At 41.3% G+C, this 22969-nt stretch overlaps 1 protein-coding gene across 1 annotated transcript; it reads left to right on the top strand.

Annotated features, from left to right (window-relative positions):
* The first annotated feature begins 1444 nt into the window (after positions 1 to 1444).
* LOC127005812 (sterol carrier protein 2-like) lies at positions 1445 to 22914 on the top strand. The gene is made up of 11 exons (XM_050874947.1): positions 1445 to 1622; positions 4241 to 4370; positions 4690 to 4883; positions 6901 to 7091; positions 8050 to 8287; positions 8691 to 8823; positions 9448 to 9570; positions 16260 to 16416; positions 17292 to 17394; positions 18148 to 18256; positions 18961 to 22914. The coding sequence occupies exons 1-11, from the start codon at positions 1473 to 1475 to the stop codon at positions 19137 to 19139; spliced, it is 1707 nt and encodes a 568-aa protein (XP_050730904.1). The 5' UTR covers positions 1445 to 1472; the 3' UTR covers positions 19140 to 22914.
* The last annotated feature ends 55 nt before the right edge of the window (positions 22915 to 22969 follow it).

Genomic DNA, 22969 nt, shown 5'->3' with positions numbered 1-22969 from the left:
GCAAGGCCTATGTCCTTGGACACGCGATGCCGCAGCTTCCGCCGGCGACGATGCGGAATAGGCGGGCGTGGCTTCCTGACGCCTCTATAACTGCAGCATACATCCTTTACGCTCCCCTCGGCACATCTGCTGATATACCGACTTATTGGACTTGCATACAATAATGTGCAATGCTTATGTAGAGAATCACCAAATATTACAGAAAACATTTAGGCTATGTATCCAAAATGGTCAAGTCAGGGCAGTGGGTTATTACATCTGTCAGTGAAGTAAGTATGCCTGTTTCGTAGATTTTATAACCATAATAACCAGTAGTCTACCTATGTACCTTTCTTGTAGACTAAATATCGAAAACAAATTTACGTTTCCAAAATCAATTACCTCAGACAAGCAAAAACATTTCTGACACTTTTACAAAATACCCATCATTTGTGTTTCCTCGGCATTATTATTCTCTCATCAGTTAACGAAATATGTACTATATACGCAAAGCGGTTCATTAGCCTTTAAAGTAATAATACTGAGGCTCCTAACCAATATGTTGTAGGATAAGTAAATTAAATATTGAAGAAAACAGCTGCGTATTTGCGTGTCGGGAATAGGTATAGGATCACCTACCTCTGTCAGCGAGAAAAGCTTATGATGACAATTTTCGGAACTTATAACCTACTATGCAGCGAAGACCTCAAATTTTGTAGACTCAACGTTACGGAAAGTATTTACGTGCTCAAAAGGAGTGTCTTACCCTTAGCAGCGCAGATACAAGCATAATAATCACTGGCACAGGATTATTGAGGAAGCGCTTGTCGCTGAGGCGGCGGCGGACGGCGACAAATCTGACAGGCGAGTGACAGTTTGGAAATGCAATAATAATAATAGTGAAAATAATGAAAAATAAGTGCTGAAGACAAGAATCACAGCAGTAAGTGTAATAAGAATATCATAAAAGCAAAAAGGAATGCAAGTGCCGATGACAGTAAACAAAAACACAGCAGATAAAGAAATAAAAGAATAGCAAGAACTCGAAGTACCTACCAGTGATAACGGATAAAATTAAAGAAAATTTGTAGATACCAATAAACAGAACAGATGATGGTAAAAGAAAAAAAATCATATCAGCGGTTGGAAAAAGTAACAACAAATATATAGCAAAATACCTAACTGTACTACACCAATGATAACGGATAAAATTATAAAGATGCATGCAAACAACGATAAACAGAGCCATGGCAACAGGCTCTGAGGGGACGTAAAGATGACGGTTCCCGCAAAAAAAAATCATCAGGCAGCTGGAGTCCTGGAGAAAGTACCTAACAACAACAAAAAATGCAATATCTAACTTTAGTATACCAGTGACAACATTTATAATATTGAAAAGATGCAGCTATCAAGGCCCTAAAGGTACAAGGATCAGACGCTGCGGGTGCAAAGGTCAGCTGATAAGGGTAAACAAACAGGGCGCCGCCGCCGTCATGCCGACGGTGCACCTCCCAGCTCTCACTCGACGACCTTCCGCAGCCGCCGCCCCGCCGCCCCCGAGGATGAAAAGTGTCGTCGCCGCCGCTAAAATGGCCAACAAGGCCCACAGGAGGGTCTTCGTGGTCGGTGTGGGAATGACAAAGGTATGGCAGCAGATAAGGCTCTAAATGGTAAAAAAGTGCATGATGTGGCTATTCGTCCATGAGTCATTTAACATTAATTTCGGGTAATATTGAAGAGAGGGCGGCCACCTCCTCTTCTTTTTTGGTCCCTGAATGTAGTGTAGTAACAAATGACTTCTGAAAAGTGAAGGGGGGTCGAGGGGGTGAAGTCCACCTGTCAGGGTGGTCGTGGGCCCTGTAAAAGGGGTTGAGAGAGGCGAAGCCCTCATTAGGTAGGTTGAGTTAGATCGTTAGGTTAGGTTAGGTTAGTTGAATTATTCGGCATGCGGTGCGGTCATGTGGTACAAAATCGTGCAATTCACTACATCTATCACCAGAAAAACATGAACCACGTAAGAAAATCGTTGGTTGGGTGAAACGGTAAATTGTCCAAAAAGAAGATAATTCTTTGTAAGAAGTCTGCCTTCCCTTCAGCCACTCCACGGTCCCCCCAAAGACTTACGTTTACAGCAAGGCCATCAATTGAGTTTCCTACATGATATGTGCATTTCATTAATGTGACATAGACGTGTTAGAATGAACTACCAAAAATACTATCTCCATAATAAAAAGCCTCATATTTTGTTCAAAAATAAGCAGTCAGTGTCTCAAAATTAGTAAACTACCCTCTCCTCAATAATCACCTTAATTTCTTAGGGTAGGTCAGAATGCAAGCATGTCACCTGGTCATTCTCTTGTTTGGGCTTTTCTGCATAGACAGTTAACCCCTTGACTGTGGATTTCCTACAAGAAGACATCACCAGGCTCCAGGAATGGAACAAAAAGTGGCTGCTGCAATTCAATGAAGAAAAATGTAAAGTCATGCACCTTGGGAGAGGAAATACAGCATTCCTATACCACATGGGAAACACTCCACTATCCAACACAGAGGCAGAAAAGACCTGAGAGTATATGTTACTAGGCTACCAGTGAAGGTGAAATCCATGCCAATCACAGCGGAGGGGTTAAGGGCACATGCACGTGGCCTCAGTGCTCATTTCCATCACATTGTCCTTGAGTCTTTTGTGGGTAAGAACAGAAGGACCCAAACAGCAGAGCCAACACTCACTAGACCTTTTTACAATGGCTAAGGCTGTTTACCAAGCAAAGAGATGACTATTTATAGATATTTATCAAGCAGTTCAGATAATAAGTCAAGCTTGTGAAGCTCTATAATTCAGTAATATTATACCTATCATATAGTAAGATATCACTGCTAAAATTGTTGCGTCTCACCACTAAATCAGTAACCTATTGACACTTAGTTTAAAGTTACTTGAAAACAACTATTGCCAGAAGGACATTGAAACGCCTCAATATTAAGGTTATGGAAAAATTAGTACCTAGGTTAAGCAGGAAATTTTAGGTTAAGTGATACATTCCCTTTTATAATAGTACCTATATACAACAAACAAACCCCCACTGTAACCCAATGGATGCTAACCTATCGCCACTAGAATAATAATCTATTGACGCTTAACTATTGGCCAATCACATTCTGGTCTAATTGTAAAATAGTATTTGACATTTAGTAAATAGCCACTCCATTAATAATACACAAGAATGAGGCACTGATGTTTTGCTTGTAAGGATGATAGCATTTATAAGTATTAAGCTCCTTACAATACAGTTGATTTATGAGAAGACTTGAGTATGGGTGCTTTACTAATGGCTCGGCACACCCACCCACAAGAACCCTCAGCAGTGACCTTGGACTTTGCTGTGTCACCACTAGATATCACAAAGATGTCCACAAGCCCATTCCAATAATATGATAAGTGGGAGGAAGCTTACACAAAACACTTCATACTTTTAACATTTCCAGCATCTACCATATTAGTCACCATCTGTACTTGACTTAATAATGCAGCCAATACTGTCCACAACCTTAAGAGAGAAAACAGAGGCTACTCAGAAAAGCCTTGTCTCTAAGCTCTAATATATTTTGTAGCACATCAGTGTGACATGCTCGAGAACTCCATAAGCCTGAACTGATGTGGTGGAATTATTTTTAAGCCTGATTTGATAATGATGATGCTGATGATAATATTTAACTACTTATTTATAGATAGCTAATGATGATTTCCAGTGCAGCATTTTATAAAGGTCCCTCCTTACTGGACTCTTCAAGCCTTGGTGTGCTTGTGGCATCACATAAGACATTACCAGTGAAGTCATCAGTGCCTGTTCTAGCCTTTCTGAGGCCCTAAGCTGGATCTCTTTATGAGCCCCCACCCCCACACCTCTGTCCACCTTTTTTTCCCACGTATTCACCCACAAGTATATCCCTGTCCTAAGCAATGTAAAGTACGTAAATAAATATATGTCATTTTTTCCTTGAATATATTTAATATTGTTTATAGATCTTTTTTTCATGAGGAAATTATAGAAGCACTATCTAAACATGCCCCTTTTTTTTTCTCATATATATATATCCTAAAGCCCCCCTAGTGATCAAACTATTTCCTTGGTCAAACTGTTCCATACAGCCACAGTTCTCAGTGCAAATGACTCCTTTCTTTTGGTTGTATAAGCCCATTTGTGATGCAATAGTAATTTTGATCCATTCCAGTATTTTCTAACACTCACTTCTCATACAGTTTGAGAAGCCTGGGAGACGTGAAAACTTTTCTTACCCTGACATGGCTAAGGAGGCTGTCGGGAAGGCCCTCAAGGATGCCAAACTCACCTATGATAAAGTAGAGCAGGCAGCCGTCGGCTACGTGTATGGTGAGTGTTACCGCAGCTCACACATATTGTTAATTGAGACACTTTTTTAGAGAGAATCTGTGATCTTGAGAGGTGTGTTGAGCTGGATGATTTCAGAGTTTAGATCTTGTCACTGTTATTGAGTTGATTAATATTTGAGGGGTATGAATTCTTATATTTACAATTAGGTGAGCTTTTTTGTCAAGGGTTAATGAATTTCTCAAAGAATTAGTCCACACTTTACATATTTAGCTCCCATCCGTACCACAACTCAAAAACACACTCATATTATTGTTCACTCCATCTCATCTTATTATTAACCAAATGTCATGCCACGCAGGTGACTCCACCTGTGGCCAGCGTGCCCTGTATGAGGTGGGCATGACTGGCATCCCCGTCTACAATGTCAACAACAACTGCTCCACTGGCTCCACTGCACTCTTCATGGCCCGCAACCTGGTGAGAGGCGGACAGGCGGACTGTGTGCTGGCCCTCGGCTTTGAGAAGATGGAGCGCGGGTCCCTCTCCAGCAAGGTGACTACAAGTGTTGCAACCTGAATTGATTTACAGGAGCAGTGCATAGCAGGCTTTATTTATTTATTTATACTTTTTCTTAATGCTCCCTACTTTCTTCATAACAAAGTGAACTCTCTCTTCCTTGATTTTTGCTATAAGCTGCTGCCTGTTATGTGCATGAAAAGACCCTTAACCTCACCCTTGATGTAACCCAATCAGTCACCAAATTTGTGTACACAGTAAATTTTTATATGGCTTCTCTGTAATGGAACTTTCTATAAGAAAGTGGGCTCTTTTCTGGTGATTTTTCCAATAAGTTGCTGCCTGTCATGTCTTTGAAGGTACCCTAAACTTAATCAAACCTCACTCAAACCCAATCAGTTATCATGTGTATCAACTTACTATCACTTTAACATGTACTGGGATGTGTCTCTTGTCCTGCAGTGCCCTAAACCCTCAGCCACACCCTTACAGCCTGTGCTAGTGTGTCACTTGTCCTGCAGTGCTTTAAACCCCCAGCCACATCCTTTGGCTTGCACTGGGATGACTCATGTGTGCAGTGCCTTAAACCCTCAACCAACACCCTTATACATGTACTGAGATGTTTCATGTGTCCTGCTTTGGCTTAAGCCACCCAGGCCACATACTTTAACTTTAATGTGTGCAGTTCATTTAACCCTTATAACCAGTACTGGGGTGTGCCACTTTATCTTGCAATGCCTAAAACCCTTGACCAACACCCCTATAAGACGTGCTGGGATGTTTCATGTGTCCAGCAGTGCCTTGAACCCTTATAACCTGTACTGGGATGTCTCGTATCCTGCAGTGTCTTGAACCCTTATAGCCTGTACTGGGATGTCTCATGTGTCCTGCAGTGCCTTGAACCCTTATAACCTGTACTGGGATGTCTCATGTGTCCTGCAGTGCCTTGAACCCTTATAGCCTGTACTGGGATGTCTCATGTGTCCTGCAGTGCCTTGAACTAGGGTTGCACCGATTAATCGGTAAGTAATCGGTAATCGGCCTAATCGGCCACTTTGCCGATTAATCGGTAATCGGTCTTTTGACCGATTAATCGGGGCCGATTATTATTTTTTCTCTCTTTTATAATACAGTGTACATAACACAGTACTAATAATGTTAATGTAAGGATGGTGATGTTACCAAAACTCTAATACCTTTCCACAGCATTTATTTCCAACAAGTCCCTATGCAAATGTATATTATGTAATTCAAATTGATATATAAAATTATGATATGAACTGAAGCACTGGTATTTGCTTCAACTTTGAAACTAGAAAAAAAAATCAACATATTACTTTATATTACAACCAAGAAAAATTATATGCTTATTTCAACTTGCTTAGCACAGTAACTGAGTAATGTCCTTCACCAAGCCTGCCGTGCATAGGACAGTAAATTAGTAGAAGACTTGAGAGATTGATAAACCTTCTGTACACTACCATTTCTAGTAGCATCTAGGATCACCACAAGAACGAGAAAACTGGGAAATTCTAACATATTAAAATCAGGATGTTTCCACAAAGCAAGGCGTATTTGTTCTCCATGCAGATGACAGTTGGGCAGTAAACAAAGTTGTAAACATGTGGGTTACGGTATGTCTTTAACTTTGTGGTACCAGTGTCCAATAATTAATGAAGATTAATCACATTTACAATTTATAAATAATCGGCCGATTAATCGGTATCGGCCGATTATTGGTTACCGATTAATCGGTAATCGGTAATCGGCCAAATTGCTTATCGGTGCAACCCTACCTTGAACCCTTATAACCTGTACTGGGATGTCTCATGTGTCCTGCAGTGTCTTGAACCCTTATAGCCTGTACTGGGATGTCTCATGTGTCCTGCAGTGTCTTGAACCCTTATAGCCTGTACTGGGATGTCTCATGTGTCCTGCAATGTCTTGAACCCTTATAGCCTGTACTGGAATGTGCCACTTGTCTTGCAGTGCCTCAAACCCTCAACCTACCACCTCTTCCCCCTCCTCCTCTCACTCTCCCCTTCACCTGCAGTACCACGACCGGGAGAACCCAGTTGAGAAGCACGTGATGGCTCTCACCGAAGTGGCAGAGCTTGATGCTGCTCCCATCGCACCCCAGATGTTTGGCAATGCTGGGGTGGAGCACATGAAGAAGTATGGCACCACCCAGCTCCACCTGGCCAAGATTGCCCACAAGAACCACAAACACTCCACCAACAACCCGTGAGTTTATTTTATTTTTTATTTTTTTAGCGGCAAATATTGATTAAGTGATGGATGAGAGAGAGAGAGAGAGAGAGAGAGAGAGAGAGAGAGAGAGAGAGAGAGAGAGAGAATATTGGCCACAAGAGAGTGTGCAACAGGGAAAGAGAAAGGAGAGAGGGAGACTGATAATACATATAGATAGACAGAAAAGTAGGAAGGTACTGAGAGTGAAAAAATGGGAAAGACAGAAACAAACAGAGAGACAGACAGATCAAAGGAGCAGAGAGCATGACTGTCAACCCTGATAGAGAATGTAGACAGGAAAGAGGAAGGACGGAATCAAGGAGGGTGAGTCATGACACATATCAAAACAACTAAACTTTTTCTTAATCTTTCAAGCTTGTTACTACCACCTAATTTAAAAACGTTGTATCAGTCTTCCTCATCAATAATGTGGCTGATTTGTCATTTTGGACCTGTTTATTAAAGCATGGTTAGTTTTGTTGATTTTTTTGTGTCACTTTTTATGACTGAGTTTGTAATATGTCGACTTAACTCTGTGAAAATTCAACACTTCTAACTAATTCTGTCCAAAAAAAAAGTATTAAAAAGCAAAACTAGCCACATAACTGTTAATAAATACTAATACATTCTTTAAAAAATCTGGCATATAGCTTACTTAAAGTTTTATTCCTGGGCCATCAAGAAGTTTAGAATTTTTATCACATCAATATTACTGGAGGCCATCACCACCTGTCCATCTCCTCTATACATAAGACTGGAGGCCATCACCACCTGTCCATCTTTCCTTTCAAAACTGGAGGCCAGCACCACCTGTCCATATCCTCTTATAAAATTGGAGGACATTACCACCTGTCCATCTCCTCTTATAAAACTGGAGGCCATCATCACCTGTCCATCTCCTCCCCTCATTGCTGCCTCGTGCCTTATTCTGAGCTGTCTTCCCCCCTGGCAGGTACTCACAGTTCCAGGAAGAGTATTCCCTGGAGCAGATCCTCAACTCTCCCAAGGTGACTGGCCCCCTCACCAAACTGCAGTGCTGCCCCACCTCCGATGGTTCCGGGGCTGCCATTCTCGCCTCGGAGGAGTTCGTCATTGCCCACGGCCTCCAGGACCAAGCGGTGGAAATTGTGGGGATGGAAATGACCACAGATTTCCAGTCCACTTTTAATGACCAGAGTGCCATGAAGATTGTGAGTTTGAGAAGATCTTTCGTTCTTTATATACACTGTACATTCAACACAAACTTAGGTTCATGGGAAGCTTACATAATAAATTTTGTGGACACCTCTCTTTACATCTAGACATCTAGTTCCCAAAGGTGACCTCCCTTATGCATATCTATCTCTATCTGTGTTTATCTATATTGATCTCTCTCTATGTTAATCTCTGTACATTTGTCCATCAGGTTCCCACAGGTAACCTCTCCTATTTATCTCTCTCCCTTTGTCTATATTTATCTCTGTGTTTAACTCTGTGCTTATCTTTATTTATCTCTATGTCTCTCTCTATCCCACAGGTGAGCTCTTCTATCTATGTCTATATTTATATCTCTTTCTGTGTCTCTCCGTACATCTGTTCATCTGGCTCCTGCAGGTTGGCTATGACATGACCAAGGTGGCAGCCGAGCGGGCATTCGAGTCAGCTGGACTGACCCCCTCGGACGTGGATGTTATTGAGCTGCACGACTGTTTCTCCGCCAACGAGCTCATCACTTACGAAGCTTTAGGTGAGGCAAGGAAGGGAAGGAGGAAGGGGAGTGAGGGAAGGGTGGAAGTAGAGTGAATGAGAAAGATAAAGGAGGAAGGGAGTGAGGGAGTAAGAGGGAGGTGGAGATGCAAGGGAGAGAAGGAGGAAGAGGGATGGGGAGAGGTGAAAGAGGAAGGGGAGTAAAGGAAGGGTGGAGGTAGACTGAAGGAGGAGGAGAGTAATGGAGAAAGAGAGGGTGAGGCAAGGGCTGGAGGAAAGCAAAGGGAGGCATGGAAAGAGGGAGGGTAACTGACAGAAGGAAAGGGGGTAAGGGAGGGAGCAAAACATGGGAGGCCAGGAGTGGATGAATTAAAGGCTAGAAGGAGGTAAAAGAGGAAGGGAGATAGGGAGGGAAGGAGTGGGGATAACATGAGGGGAAGGGGAAGTGGAGGGAAGGAGAGGGAGAATGAAAATGAAGAAGGGAGGAATGGGAAGGAGTGGAGATAACATGAGAGGAGAAGGAGGAGGAAGGAAGGAAAGAGAGAGAGTGTAGGAGGGAGGAAAGGGAGGGAATGATTGAAACAGATAAAGTGTGTGTGTGTGTCAGTAATGATACATCACTTACCTATGTACGTATGTGTGTGTGTGTTTGTGTGTACAACAGGACTGTGTGGGGAGGGAGAGGCCGGCCACTTCATCGACTCCGGCAACAACACCTACGGCGGGAAGTATGTGGTCAACCCCTCAGGCGGACTCATCTCTAAAGGCCACCCTCTCGGAGCCACAGGTATGCCTTAATCTGCTTGGTTTCTTGTTTGCAATGGGCGAGACTTCATATACAGGCACCACCACCCTTAGCCACCCAGAGAAGTCTCAAAAGTGGACGGTGGTTAAGTCGGTGCTTCCTTGCTTGGCTTTGATTTACACATGATCAGTATCAGCCTCATGTTACTAGGAAGTCAGGCATACTAAAATTGCTGCACACTAGGTTGGTCCAAAAGCCCCCCCTCTCCCTCACCCTACTCTTTTTAGGAACATTGACTTCTAACTCCAAGCACATTTCATCTAACCAATCAGCTCCTGCAGCTATATAAGAGGGGGTAGGGCTCCTGGACCAACTTAGTGTATGGAGACTGTATCACCAACCTATATGTAAGCAAGTTATACCTATTGCTAGCTTTATTCAGCTAGACATAATTGTTTAAACTACCGTTTCAGGCAGCAGGTTTAGGTTAGCAGGTTTGCACAAGCTCATATTTCCATTCAGTCAATATTTTATGTGAATGCACTTCACTTGGGAGGTATTCACTTCACTAATTCAGTTAACCCTCAGACGGCAGCAGTATTTGAAGAGTAGCTCCCCCTAAATGAATCGTCTCTATATAGTCACTGCCGAGCTTAGGACCGTAGCATAAATATAGTTACGCCGCACAAGATGTGTTTTAACTATTGTCTATATATGGATTCTACTGCAATCTGGAAGTGTTGTTATATTTCTGCCATACAAAACTGACTAACTGAATTTTGGACCGTCTATATAGAGTTCCACCATCGTCTAATCTAAGGGTTAATATTGTGTTCTTTGTGTTAGTGGTGTTACAAGCAGTGGTGGTCCAGTAAAGATTATTTGATGTGGTTGAGCAGTGTGCTGGTAGTTGTATCTCTCACAGATTCAGTTAAAGGATTTTAGGTTTTGTGTTCTTGTATATAGAAGATGGGTATGTGATTGTGTGTGCCTTTGTGTGTGTAGTGTGGTGACTCCTCACTAATATGCTCTGACTATAAAGAGTCAGAGCATATTAGTGAGGAGTCACCACACTACACACACACAGGCACACACAATCACATACCCATCTTGTCTCTCAACCCATTTTCTTCTGGCTCTCAAGGCAGATGTGTCGTGCAGGCTTTGCAGACTTGACAGCCTAATCAGCTTTATATTGTCATTGCAACACTACATATTAATGTCTTACACTGACATTGGCATGTATCAGACAGTATTAAGATTTTATGTAAGTGTCATTGTCTTGGTTTGGGAAGCAGCCATTCTGTTACTTTTCCCCCTTCATTGTGTCTCTTTAATTGTGTTACAATCCTGTTTAATGGCTATGGTCTATTCACTATCAACCAGTGAGCTGGAGGGATCATCATAGCTTGATAAGTAGTTCTGTAGTAGGCATCTTTGTTATTTGTAAGCCCACCACCTCACCTCTGGCCTGGATGTGAAGCCTGGCCAAGGTAAGGACAAGGGAGACTAGAGTCTCACCTACATACAAACAGTGTGTTGTGAACTTTCAGTGATGCAAGCAATTTGCCATGAAGTAAAAATTTTGGGAGTAAGGTTTAGTTTGCAGTCCACTGTAGGGTGGCAGCAGTGAAGTGCAGGAAGTGCTGAAATGTAACCAATGGTATACTACTTTAGCAGCATAGTTCATACGTGTGCTTGTGTTTTCTTCACAAACTCGGTATTATTTGTGATTGTTATACCCCCAATATATCTGGTGTTAATCACAAAAACATTGGTGATGCAGGTGGTAAGGCTAAGAAGCACCAGGCCATCACAATGAAAACAAAAGTGGACATAATAAGTATAGAGTGAGATGAAAAAATGTGAACATTGCCTGTTCGTTACAGCAAGAATTGCCCCACCATTAGCACGATTCTTAAGAACAAGATTCCTTAAAACAAAAAATTATGTTTATATGACACTGCTCCACTCCATATTCCCTATGATCTTAATCTCTTATGCAAGAATTAATCAGAATTGCTGGTAACCTCTGAAACAGCCTTTCTGTGCCTGTATCATCTCCGTCCTATGACATGAACTCTTTCATAAAGAGAGTAATATCTAGACACCTATCCAAAACTAACATTCTCATTTGGATACTTTTGCTGTCTTCTGCTGCAGGAACAGCTTTAGATCAGCCTGCGTATTTTGTATCTCTTTAATTTAAACGAGCTGATTCCACAACAAATTCAACCAGTCCCATATCGATAAAGCCCATTGAAATAGCACCTCTTTTTAGCATTAATTCTTTTGGACATGAATTTCTTTGCTACCTTTCTCGTGTTGAATCAAGGGCCTACCCATCAGGAATCGCTTATGCCCATTTTGGTTAGTGTACCTGCTGGTGTCTACCTATTCAGAACCCCAACAATAGATGCACCAAAGGAAAAACAATAGCCATTCATCCTTGGGAGATAAGGACGAACGATCGAGAGATCTATCTGCTACATTTACATAGCAAGGAGAGGCTATATTTAGGCGTAAAAAATAACATTGAATTGATAATAATAACAACAGTGCGGGGTAAATGAAAGGAAATTGTATACTGAAGTTGACAGAAGACCGAGAGATAGGGACAAACCGGAAATATTTACACAGATTTGCACCAAGTCTATTCAAGTCAAGTCATACGCAGGTTTGTGGGAGGAGACGGCCGAGACGTGGTTTATGCGTGACACTGCTTGAAGCCAAACTAGAGAATGTAGAAACAGCTAGGGATTTAGAGAAAACGAGGAAAGGCGGACTAATTTAAATCAATCACTTCAACATGCCCTCCCTCACACCCCACACCGCCATTTGTAGGCATTGGAATTACAGTCACGCAATAGCACAATAAAAAGACATATTTTTTCGTCAGTGGCTTGCCTGAATGCGCTGTGAAAGAAGGCGAGAATGCACATACGGCCCCAATTTTAGTCACCCCTGAACTGGCTTTTTTTTTTTTTTTTTTCTCTCTCCCTCAAGTGACCATCTCGCTGCTCCGCCCCAAAACCGCCTCCTGCGCGTACCGGTCACAGTTTTGAAGCAGAGTGACTTGACTTGGTATATATAGACTTAGGATTTACATTCCAAATAGGCGTAAAAGCAACACAAGTAATAAAGACGACGAGATATATAGTGAAGCAAGGATCAGTGGCTAACAGAGCTGATATTAATTGGTGATAAGGACAAACGTGAAATATTTACTTATATTTACATAGGAAGGAATGGTTATAGGCGTAAAACTCTTAACTAACAAGATGACATTACGAGTAAACTGAAAGATGTTGAGATAATGAAGCAAGGATGATTAATAGGTTTAGGAGTTGATTGAGAGGAGATAAGAGCAAACAAGAGAATTAATATATAGCAAGAAATTAATATAGCTACCTTGGAGTAGAAGTAATATTGAAGGAATAATAATAGCTTAACGAGTAAACTGAAAGGAAATGGTGAGATAAAGAGGCAAGGAATGGCAAGAAGAGCTGATGTGAGGGGGAGATAAGGACAAACGAGAAATATTTACATAGATTTACATAGCAAGGAATGGTCATATAGGAGGCGCTGAGTGAATGGTGACATGACATTACGAGTAAACTGAAGAGAGAGAGAGAGAGAGAGAGGCACTGTTAACAAGGCAGACAGCAGTGGAGAGAGAGAGAGAGAGAGAGAGAGAGTTGCCAGGCCGGGGAAAGTGCAGCTAAAGAGTCCCGTTCCCTTGGTCCTGTCAGCATAGTCACCGGGAACAGCAGACATTAATACCAAGGCAGCAGACAGCATTGGTGAGAGAAAGGCACTAGTATTAGAGGAGAGAGAAAGGCACTGGTATTAGAGGAGAGGGGCAATGGTATTAGAGAAAGACAATGGTACTAGAGGAAAGGCTCTGGTATGTAAGGAGAAAGGCACTGGGATTAGAGGGGAGAAAGGCATTTATTAGAGGAAAAAAAGGCACTGGTATTATAGGAGAGGGGCAGTGGTATTTGAGAAAGACAATGGTATTAGAGGAGAGAAAGGCACTGGTATTAGAGGACAAAAGCACTGGTATTAGAGGAGAGAAAGGCACTGGTATTAGAGGACAAAAGCACTGGTATTAGAGGAAAGGCACTGGTATTAGAGGAGAGAAAGGCACTGGTATTAGAGGAGAGAAAGGCACTGGTATTGGAGGGGAGAAAGGCACTCTTATTAGAGGAAAGGCACTGGTATTAGAGGAGAGAAAGGAACTGGTATTAGAGGAGAGAGAAAAGCATTGGTATTAGGCAGTGACCAAGGGTCCAGCAGTGATGTGAGAGAGAGAGAGAGAAGAGAGAGAGAGGCACTGTTATCAAGGCAGTGAACAACAGCAGTAGAGTGGAGAGGCTCCTATCTTGACCCCAGCACAGGGCCAGCAGCACGCCTCACCCAGTACAAAGGTCAGAGTATTGTCCCACTTCGGCCAGTTCTTGACCCCCTCAGCCTGTTATCAGGGGCCCTGTACCTCTTACAAATATGCATGTCCCTAAACTTTGATAATGGTAAAAGTGGTTTACCTACACTAGTTTCTTATTTCAGTGTTATGGTGTTAGGTTACCACTATTGGTTAGGTTACATTGGTGGTGTGTTAGTTTATGCATAGCTGTAAACTCGCTGAGCAGTGCTAGGTTACTATGTTGGCAATAATAGGAGAGTGGCAATTCCATCACATTTACTTAGCCAACAGTATTACTAGGCCCAAGAATCTTTCATAATATCATTATGGGAAGAGTCGGTGACATAAAGGGGCATTATATTGTCCCAGCAGTATGTGGTGAGGATCAAGAACTGAGCAGTGTTATTTGAGAATTACACTCAACCCACTGGTGCTTGACTTTTTTTTTTCTCCATAGATTTTAATGTCAAATTAGTTTGAGGTAGGAGGGAGGAGGGGGAATTTAGGAAATTCAGTGATTTGCACAAGGAAATGTATTGGAGAGAGAGAGAGAGAGTGTTGGTGGGGCAGGGATTGAGTGGGCTGAGAGGGAGTGCCAGAGCATCAGACATCCCTTCTTGCTATTTATCTCCCAATAACAACAACAAGGGCTTCTTTGGGTCTGGTAATGGTGTTGGATGGGGTGGGCAGTGAATGTGATGGTTAGCTCCAGCACTCCATGATGTGGCGATTAGCACACCTATCTATGAATCTGCAAGTCCCGGTTTGAATCCTGGCCTGGGCAGTCAAAGCACAGCCCAATGAGCTGTTCATTCATTCCTTTGGGCTGGTTGATAAATAGGTACTTCGGGTAAGCTGGGGAAGTTAACTCAGATGTCACACTTGCCTCTGTCTCTAGGTTAATTGTTTTTGTACTCCCCATAGGCTCATTTGCAGATGAGGAAGAAATGAGCACTGTTTAGTTTAGTGTATTCCCCAAAATAACTTTTAATAAAAAATTGCTTTAGATCACCATTTTGGGATCATAAGTGCTTATTTGTGTACAGATTTCAGCTAATGGGACCAATAAGAAGACCAACACTTGTTTTAATTGAGTTTGTTGTGCATATTTCTGTTGTCAGCAGCATTTGGTCATAGCCACCACCCTCGTTGAGCTACACAGTAGTCTCAGACGTTGCATGTTTATATAACATAATTCACAGGTAAAGCAAGCTACAATATTCAACTGATAATTACTAGTAGGGCGGCACTGTAGCGGTAGGGAAGAGAACGTATATGACCAAAAAGTGTAGATGCTTATGATAATTAGAAGAAAACTATATGAATTCAATAGTGTGTCTCATCACCTTGGTGGGCACCCTGTTACATTTTATTGGGTACATTTCTCCTTCTCTCATGCGTGCGCATGGTCATTATCAGTAGTGGCTGTTGATTGTTATCTTTGTTGTGATAAAGAGTGGTAAGGCCAGTTCATTCTCCTTTGGTGTTGAGGCTTTGGTTCAGGTGAGACATACAAATACTCTCCATAGTGCAATGGTTAGCACGCTTGCCTCATGACTGAGAGTTCACAGGTTCGATTTCCAGGTGGAGCGGAGATGGATGGGCAGTCTCCTTTAATCCCTGCCCCCTGTCCACCCACCGGTGAATGTGCACCGGGTGCCAGTCAGGGGTTATGTCCCATCTCTCAGGTTTGGTGGGGGGGTGAGGTCACAGCCATATCTAAAAATCTTTCACTTGTGAGCTCCAAGCTCATTCGTAGAAGGTACTGGCTGCCAATTGCAAGTCTAGAGCATGCTCAGATCATAGTGAATTTAGCTGTCATAGACCTGCGTAATGCAGTGGTCAGTGCACTCAGGTCACAACTCAGACAGTGGAGAAAAATGAGCAGTCTCCTCTCATCCGTTCCTCTGTCCACCAAGCAGTGAATGGGTACTTGGTGTCAGTCAGGGGTTGTATCCTGCCTCATTGGTATGTGTCAGTTTGATATGAGGCTCTAGAAGTATCCAAAGATCCATCACTATGCAACTCCAAGCTCTTCCACTGAGTGCACTGACTGGCGATCACTAGTCCAGTACATGATTAAAGTATGGTGAATGACCAACACACAGGAATACCTTCACATTAATATATGCTCATTTCTATTCGCTCAGTATATCCCTAATATACACTAACTTTGTGTTTATTCCTCTAGCCATTATCTTTATTCTCTATTTATGCATTCATTACTTGTCAATAAGCTTGTGACATTTGGAAAGCAATTATGATAAGAAAGTTGCATGTAAAACCATGTCTTCTCCATTAACAGGCCTTGCCCAGTGTAGCGAGCTGTGCTGGCAGTTGCGAGGGAAAGCCGACAAGCGACAGGTTCCCGGGGCTAAAGTAGCTCTTCAGCACAACCTTGGTTTGGGTGGAGCAGCCGTTGTCACGATCTACAAGATGGGCTTCAGAGGCAATGACAGGAAGTAAGAAACAAAAGAACAACTTGTCAGCCTGATTCTTATTGTAATTGCTGAATTGTTGTATGAAGAGGACCATATGTAGGAAGCAAATAATGAGAATGGGAGTACAGGGTAGAGAGGAGAGAGGAATATCAAAGAGGGGTGGATGGAATGTGTCAAGGAAGACTTAAGAAACTAAAACATCAATTAACAAATTGTACAAAACAGATCATAATGGAGGTTATAAAAATTAAAATTACCATCTAATTTGGGATAATCATTCTGAGAAAAAGAAGTTAAGTCTGTATTTAGAAATGTATATTCATGTATTTGTGTCTAAATAGGCTAAGGTAATCAACGAAGATGATCTTGGCATTGTACTGACACCATAAAAGATGTTAGGACAGTTTGCAATGATTACAAACTGTATGAATTCAGCTTTAGGAAGGAGATAGGCAGCAACTAGTTCATGAATATGTTGTTAGATGAGTGGAAGACATTAAGGACGGTATTATAAGACACTTTCGCTTCTCACATCAACTATTTCTAAAGGTCAAAGAGGGAGTCAATCAGGTACTAATGAGTGTTTCTTTAGGTTCACGGTAGAGAAGAAGGGTCATACTACCACCAGGGTCATAAAATTACTCCTGGAAATGCCCCAAACTCTTAGGAAAGCCTTGTCAAATAGGTGAATGTGGGTGACAAAATGTTTAAAAATACAGCCCTATGCCTTGGTGAATAACTAGTACTCAGGAACTATCATGTGCAAGCTGATTGGCCTCTTGTAGTCTCCTTATAATCTTGTGTATTCTAATAATTGGCACTCAGGAGCTGCAATGTGTTAGATGACTGGCCCCTTGTCGTCTTCTTATATCCTTATGACACACTCTTATTGGCAGAATTGTAGCTGCAGCCACAGCAGCTGATGAGTTCAAGAGTGCCTCAATCTTCGCAGCTATTGAGAATGCCCTGAAGGAAGATGGGCCGGCTCTGGTCAACAAGGTGGGTGCTTGAGCTTGTCTGCTCACCTACATGATCTCTGAAAATTGAAGCTGCACATTGTGAGTAGTGGGAGGGAGATAGAAAGGCAGGGAAGGAGGGAAAAGAGAAGAAAGGAAGGACATGTGACTGATTGAGAAAGAGATGAAGGGAGGGAAGGGAGCTTGGGGTAAGGAAGTGGTAAAGAGGGGATAAAAAAAAGAGGAGAAGAAAGACTAAAACAGAGACAATAGCTAAAGACCAGTATCATAAGTATACATATAGGAAGTATTAGTTCTGTGTAGTGATGAGGAAAGAGTGATTGAAGACACTGATTGTCTTGCATTATTAATTTAGATAGGAAAGGGGTGAGCTAGGGAGTAGTGGAAGCAAATTGTTGGCAAATTCAGAGGAGCAGTGAACATGAAAATATCAATGAAATACAGCTAGAGAAGCAGCACTGTAGAAGAATTCAAGTAGAAGAACACAAACTAAAAGCCAGAGAGAAAAATTTGAATCATAGAGCCAGAGATAGAATTAGACCACATATATTATTGTAAGGTAATAATCTTGTAATATGAGTACATGTGTTTCCTGCCCTTATCAACATGCTTCTTAGGTTGGGATGACAAGGTACGAGGCTGCCTGAGGTGCTGGGCAACAATGCACTGGGGCCTAAACATAACCAATCTGTTATTTCTTCATTTCTGGTAGTATTATCTTCCTATTCTTGATGCATCCTGGTATCATTTTTCAATCATATTACTTTCGTCTCAGGTGAAGGGTGTCTACTGCTTCCAAGTGAAGGGCGGCCCTGGAGGAACAGAGGGCAAGTGGATCGTGGATGCCAAGAACGGCTCAGGAGCTGTCATCCGCAATGGCACAGGTCAGTGACTCCAGTGTTTGTTACTTTATTTTTCTTGGATATAAAGTTTTTCTTTTTTCCCCTCTCCCTCCAACCTTGTTTTTAACTGAATCTAGTTTTTGTTTTGTGTTGTAGCTTTCTCTCTTACGTTTTCATAAGACAATTCGTATATGGTTTTAAGAACTTCCATAAAACAAGATGCTCATGCATATAATGCCTGCAGTGAAGATAAACTAATATATGGTATTACCTCAATAATTTTGGGACTAAACTGGGGATGCTTCATCTGAAATTGGCAGGAATTCTTATTTTCAGCAGTAAAATAAAGTGCACAGAATTACCTGGTGCAGCAAATTGAATGGGATAAATTATATGCAGTAATTAGGCAAATGCAACCATGCAGTGTACCTTCATAGATATTAAAAACAAAAACTGATCATTGAAACCAGTTGTCTTACATAAAGCAGAAATGGAACTCAGTTGACAATGAATGAGGAAAATAGCGTTGTGCACATCTGCTGAATGATCAGTGCCAATGCATACTCTATAAATATGGACAAGAACAATTTTCCCAAGACCATCCAGGCTACAATTTTCTCCAAGTTTCCCAAAATCATGGTGTTCCAAGTCTGGCAAATTGAGGTAATACTGTAATGATGATGATGGTCATGGTGGAGGTAATGAGGAGGATAATCATGTTAATTGTGGTGGTGGTGGTGGTGCAGGCAAGGCAGATGTTACCATCACCATGAGCGACAACGACCTGGTGGACCTGATGGAGGGCAAGCTGAATGCTCAGAAGGCATTCTTCCAAGGCAAGCTGAAGATCAAGGGTAACATGGGTCTGGCCATGAAGCTGCAAGAGTTCCAGAAGCAGGCTGCTCAGTTGAAGGCTAAGCTGTAGCATGCCTCTAGCCCTGCCACTTCTCTTGTATTTTTTAGCACTTTATTTCTAAACTTCTCCATACCAACCACCTCCTCATCTACTCCCTGCTTCAGTGAGTGTCAAAAACATTGCTCGCCAAATGGCAACAGCTGCCTTAACATGGCCTGACACATTGCTTATTAATCCATAAGCTGTCACACACCCCTATCAGGCCATTCCTGAGTATGTGACATACACTCACCCATAGCCCCAACTTACTTCCATAGGGGGTTAGATTGTAGATCAAGGCATCACCTGCCAACCCTTGTCACCATCTCCAGATTCAGTCACCTGGCTGTCACAACAGAGGCTGGAAAGTTGTTTTGTGTTATGATAAGAAAGACACACAGGGAAATGAGGCATTGGAGGACACTAAGTTCCTTCTACTCCATTCAGGAATGATACCAAGGTCAGAGGTCAAGTGTTCTATAGCATCTAGCATCGAATCTCCCTTCATATTTCCTGTTGAGAGGGACTTGTGTTGAAAGATGTTGAGTAATGGAGAGTAAATTCATCAGTGTAGGAGTAGATAGAACAGTTTGTTTTTGAAAGATTATTAATAAACAACAAAAATAAAGCAGGAGAGGTCTGCAGAACACCATTGTTCATAGGCTCAGGGGTAGGAAGCTAATTGAAAATTAATTATTCATTTCCATATATTGGATGTGAATATTTTTAATACAATTCTTATATGCAAGATGGCGCCACTATAAACACTCGCCTGCGCCAGAACGGGCTGGGCCGACCATCAGGCCCCACCTGGAAGAAGCCTTGGGCTGACCATCAGGCCCCACCAGGAAGATGCCTACCGGCGCAATAGGCAACAACGTAAAAAAAAAAAATAAATAAATAAAAATATATAGTCCCTATTGGGTTCTTGTTTGTCACTGGCCAGCAATCTGTTCCCGAAAATCTCATCTGGCCCCTACTCTGAAAAATTGGCCTGACTTTGGTCTATACACTCCAGTCTCTCTCTCAAATATGCTTTGTTCAGTGGCAGTATTGTAACATATGCAGTTTACTTTGAAAACATGATGAAATGTATGTTTTCTCATCAAAATAATATGTATAATTAATTGATGAAGATGAAGTTTAGGGCATATGATAAGATGCACGTGACCTCAGTTGTCATCTATGTCTCATTGTCCTTTGATCTTGTGATGGATCAGAACCCATTAACACAGGGCAAGTGTGATATGCAAGGTGATTGATAACTACCCCCAAAATAATGATAACTTTGTTTACTTAATGGTGTCATGATAAGTGAATTAGAAGTAAAGGAATAAAGCTGTCACCATTACATTAGTGAGCTTTGTTTTTGACAATCGCTGTGATGGGCTGCATCAACCTGACTTTCAAGCTTGTAATTTCTTTCCATGCCTCCTTCCATTTTATAGTTTAAGTGGTATTCAATTCATCGTATGTATTAATCACAAGAGGTTATTCAAGGTCCATTATATAACTTAGAAATATGGGCTTTTACCTGTACTAGGGCACAAAAAAAGGTAGTGTGGGGGTAAGCCATTGCTGTCTCGATATAGAGAAGGCCTGAAAACTCAAATTATGTGCTATCCAAGTAAGGCCGAGAGTGTCCCGCGCTCTTCAATAATTTTTTTAATGCATATCTTTGTGATTTTTTTTTTCAGTGATAAATAAAGGTTTTCCAACATTAATATCTTATAAACATTATCAAATTAGACATAAAAAAGAGGAAATAAATAAGATTTAGTATAAGGAGAGGGAGAAATATTCACACAAAAAAATATATAAATACATTGACGGTCATAACTGGGTATTCCTATTAGCTTGATTTGTCACCATTTCTAAATATCTATTTTTGACATTCATAACGCTGTCATTACCATTACTATATTCAACAAGCCGATCCTCCATCCCGATACTAGGCAACTCAGTCACCTGGTATCTGGCAGTACGAGTGAGGGGGCTGCTATAACCCTCAACTATAATAGTGGTAACTAACAAAAGGGCATAGAAAAGCAAAGTCAGGGGAAGAAAATAACAGAAAAACACCTAGGCTCAGGGTGAAGTGTATAAGTGTGCACTGTGAACTAACTAAGTGCATGGTGTGAAGTATAGAAGTGTTGAGAAGGAGGACCTAAGAAGCGATACAAAGCGTTACAGGTCAAAAGATAATACCTTTATGTAATTTGTAATGCCAGATAGTAGGTGACTGAGTTGCCTATAATAGTATAGGGATGGAGGATCGGCTTGTTGAATATAGTAATTGTAACGACAGCATTACGAATGTCGAAAGAGATATTTAGATACGGTGACAAATTAAAATAATAGGAGTCTACCCAGTTACGACTGTCAATGTATTTATATAATTTTTTATGTGAATATTTCTCCCTCTCCTTATACAATATCTTATTTATTTCCTCTATTTTAGGTCTAATTTGATGATGTTTAGATATTGATGTTGAAAAACCTTTATTTGTCATAAAAAATATATTTAACACAAAAATATGCAGTAAAACACACAAAAAATAACATTTTAGTTAGAGAGCGAAGGACACACTCGGCCTTACTTGGATGACTCATCGGCAAAGAATCTAGCAAGCTGTCAGGCCTTCTCTATATCAAGACAGTAATGGGTAAGCTGCCTGAGATGTGTGTGAGGCACTTCAACAATATAGAATTAGGGCATAAGGGAAAGTTTGTATGTGTGTGAGGAGTGTGTGTGTGTGTGTTGTGATGTGAGTGAGTGGCTCAAACAAAACAGTGTGAAGTGGACTGGACATACAGGGAATATTTTGGGGTGAATGAGTCAAGGTTAAAGATGTATATTTTTAATGAATGCTGGTTTCTCATATAATTAGGCTATTTCTGTTTAATAAAACTACTGTTGTTCCTTGTGTGGCTGATTTGGGTCCTTTTTTTCACTGAAGTCCTTGGGTAGTGTTAGCAATGATTTGGCAACCCAGATCTGAGGGATAAAACTGGAGAACAGTTCTAGGGTGGAACACCAGTGAGGCAAGAAGGCGGAGAAAGGTTTGACAAAGAAGCATGAATGACACTAAAAAGGGCTTGCATCACAAAAGATTTAATAGGAAACCATCTCTTCAGTGCATTTTGATATTGATTTATAGAAGATATACCTGCCTAAATTCTTTTTTAGTTTATTGATAAATACTTAATTACCAAAGTTGAATTGAATGCATGGAAAATGGATTGGAGTGTCTGCTTGTATGAATGTGTGACTGAGTTTTGTTGAGCTCAATTGTTTACAGTTATAATGTTGTGGTTGTTTCAAACTGTGGAGTGTAGTTAGGTAACAATAGGTCCGTTGGTTCAGTGTGTTTTCATGTTGGCAATTGGAATTTTTCCATTTTGTACAAGAATATCTTCTCTTCTCTGAGATTACTCAACTAAACAGTGAAGGATTTATTTGCAACATGTTTCTGAGACAAACTAGTTTCCTTGCTGTTGGCAGATAGGTGCTTAAGGTGTAAGATGCTTTGTGTTCCTTCCCAGCTTCAAAATGAAGTGTCCAGCAATGCCAACAATGCAAATATGAATAGCATATATCCCAGACGATGACACGGCCAATGTCACTTCAGTAAGCATGCTAAGTGATGACCTGTGTCGAGTCTCTAAAAATGTATATACATGTAATGAAGAAATCACAAATACTATACTTAGATTAAGCTTAACAGTACAGAACATCTGCTAATATGTAGTTAAGATGATATTTTCCTATGTAAATAAGAATGTTATTAAAACGGTTGTTTTGCATCTTGTTTGATTTTTACCATGACATGTTGTGTTGTATTCAGTCATGTATGCCT

This window comes from Eriocheir sinensis, chromosome 31 (assembly GCF_024679095.1).
Source record: "Eriocheir sinensis breed Jianghai 21 chromosome 31, ASM2467909v1, whole genome shotgun sequence".
NCBI lineage: Eukaryota > Metazoa > Arthropoda > Malacostraca > Decapoda > Varunidae > Eriocheir > Eriocheir sinensis.
This window is presented reverse-complemented; position numbering and strand designations above follow the sequence as displayed.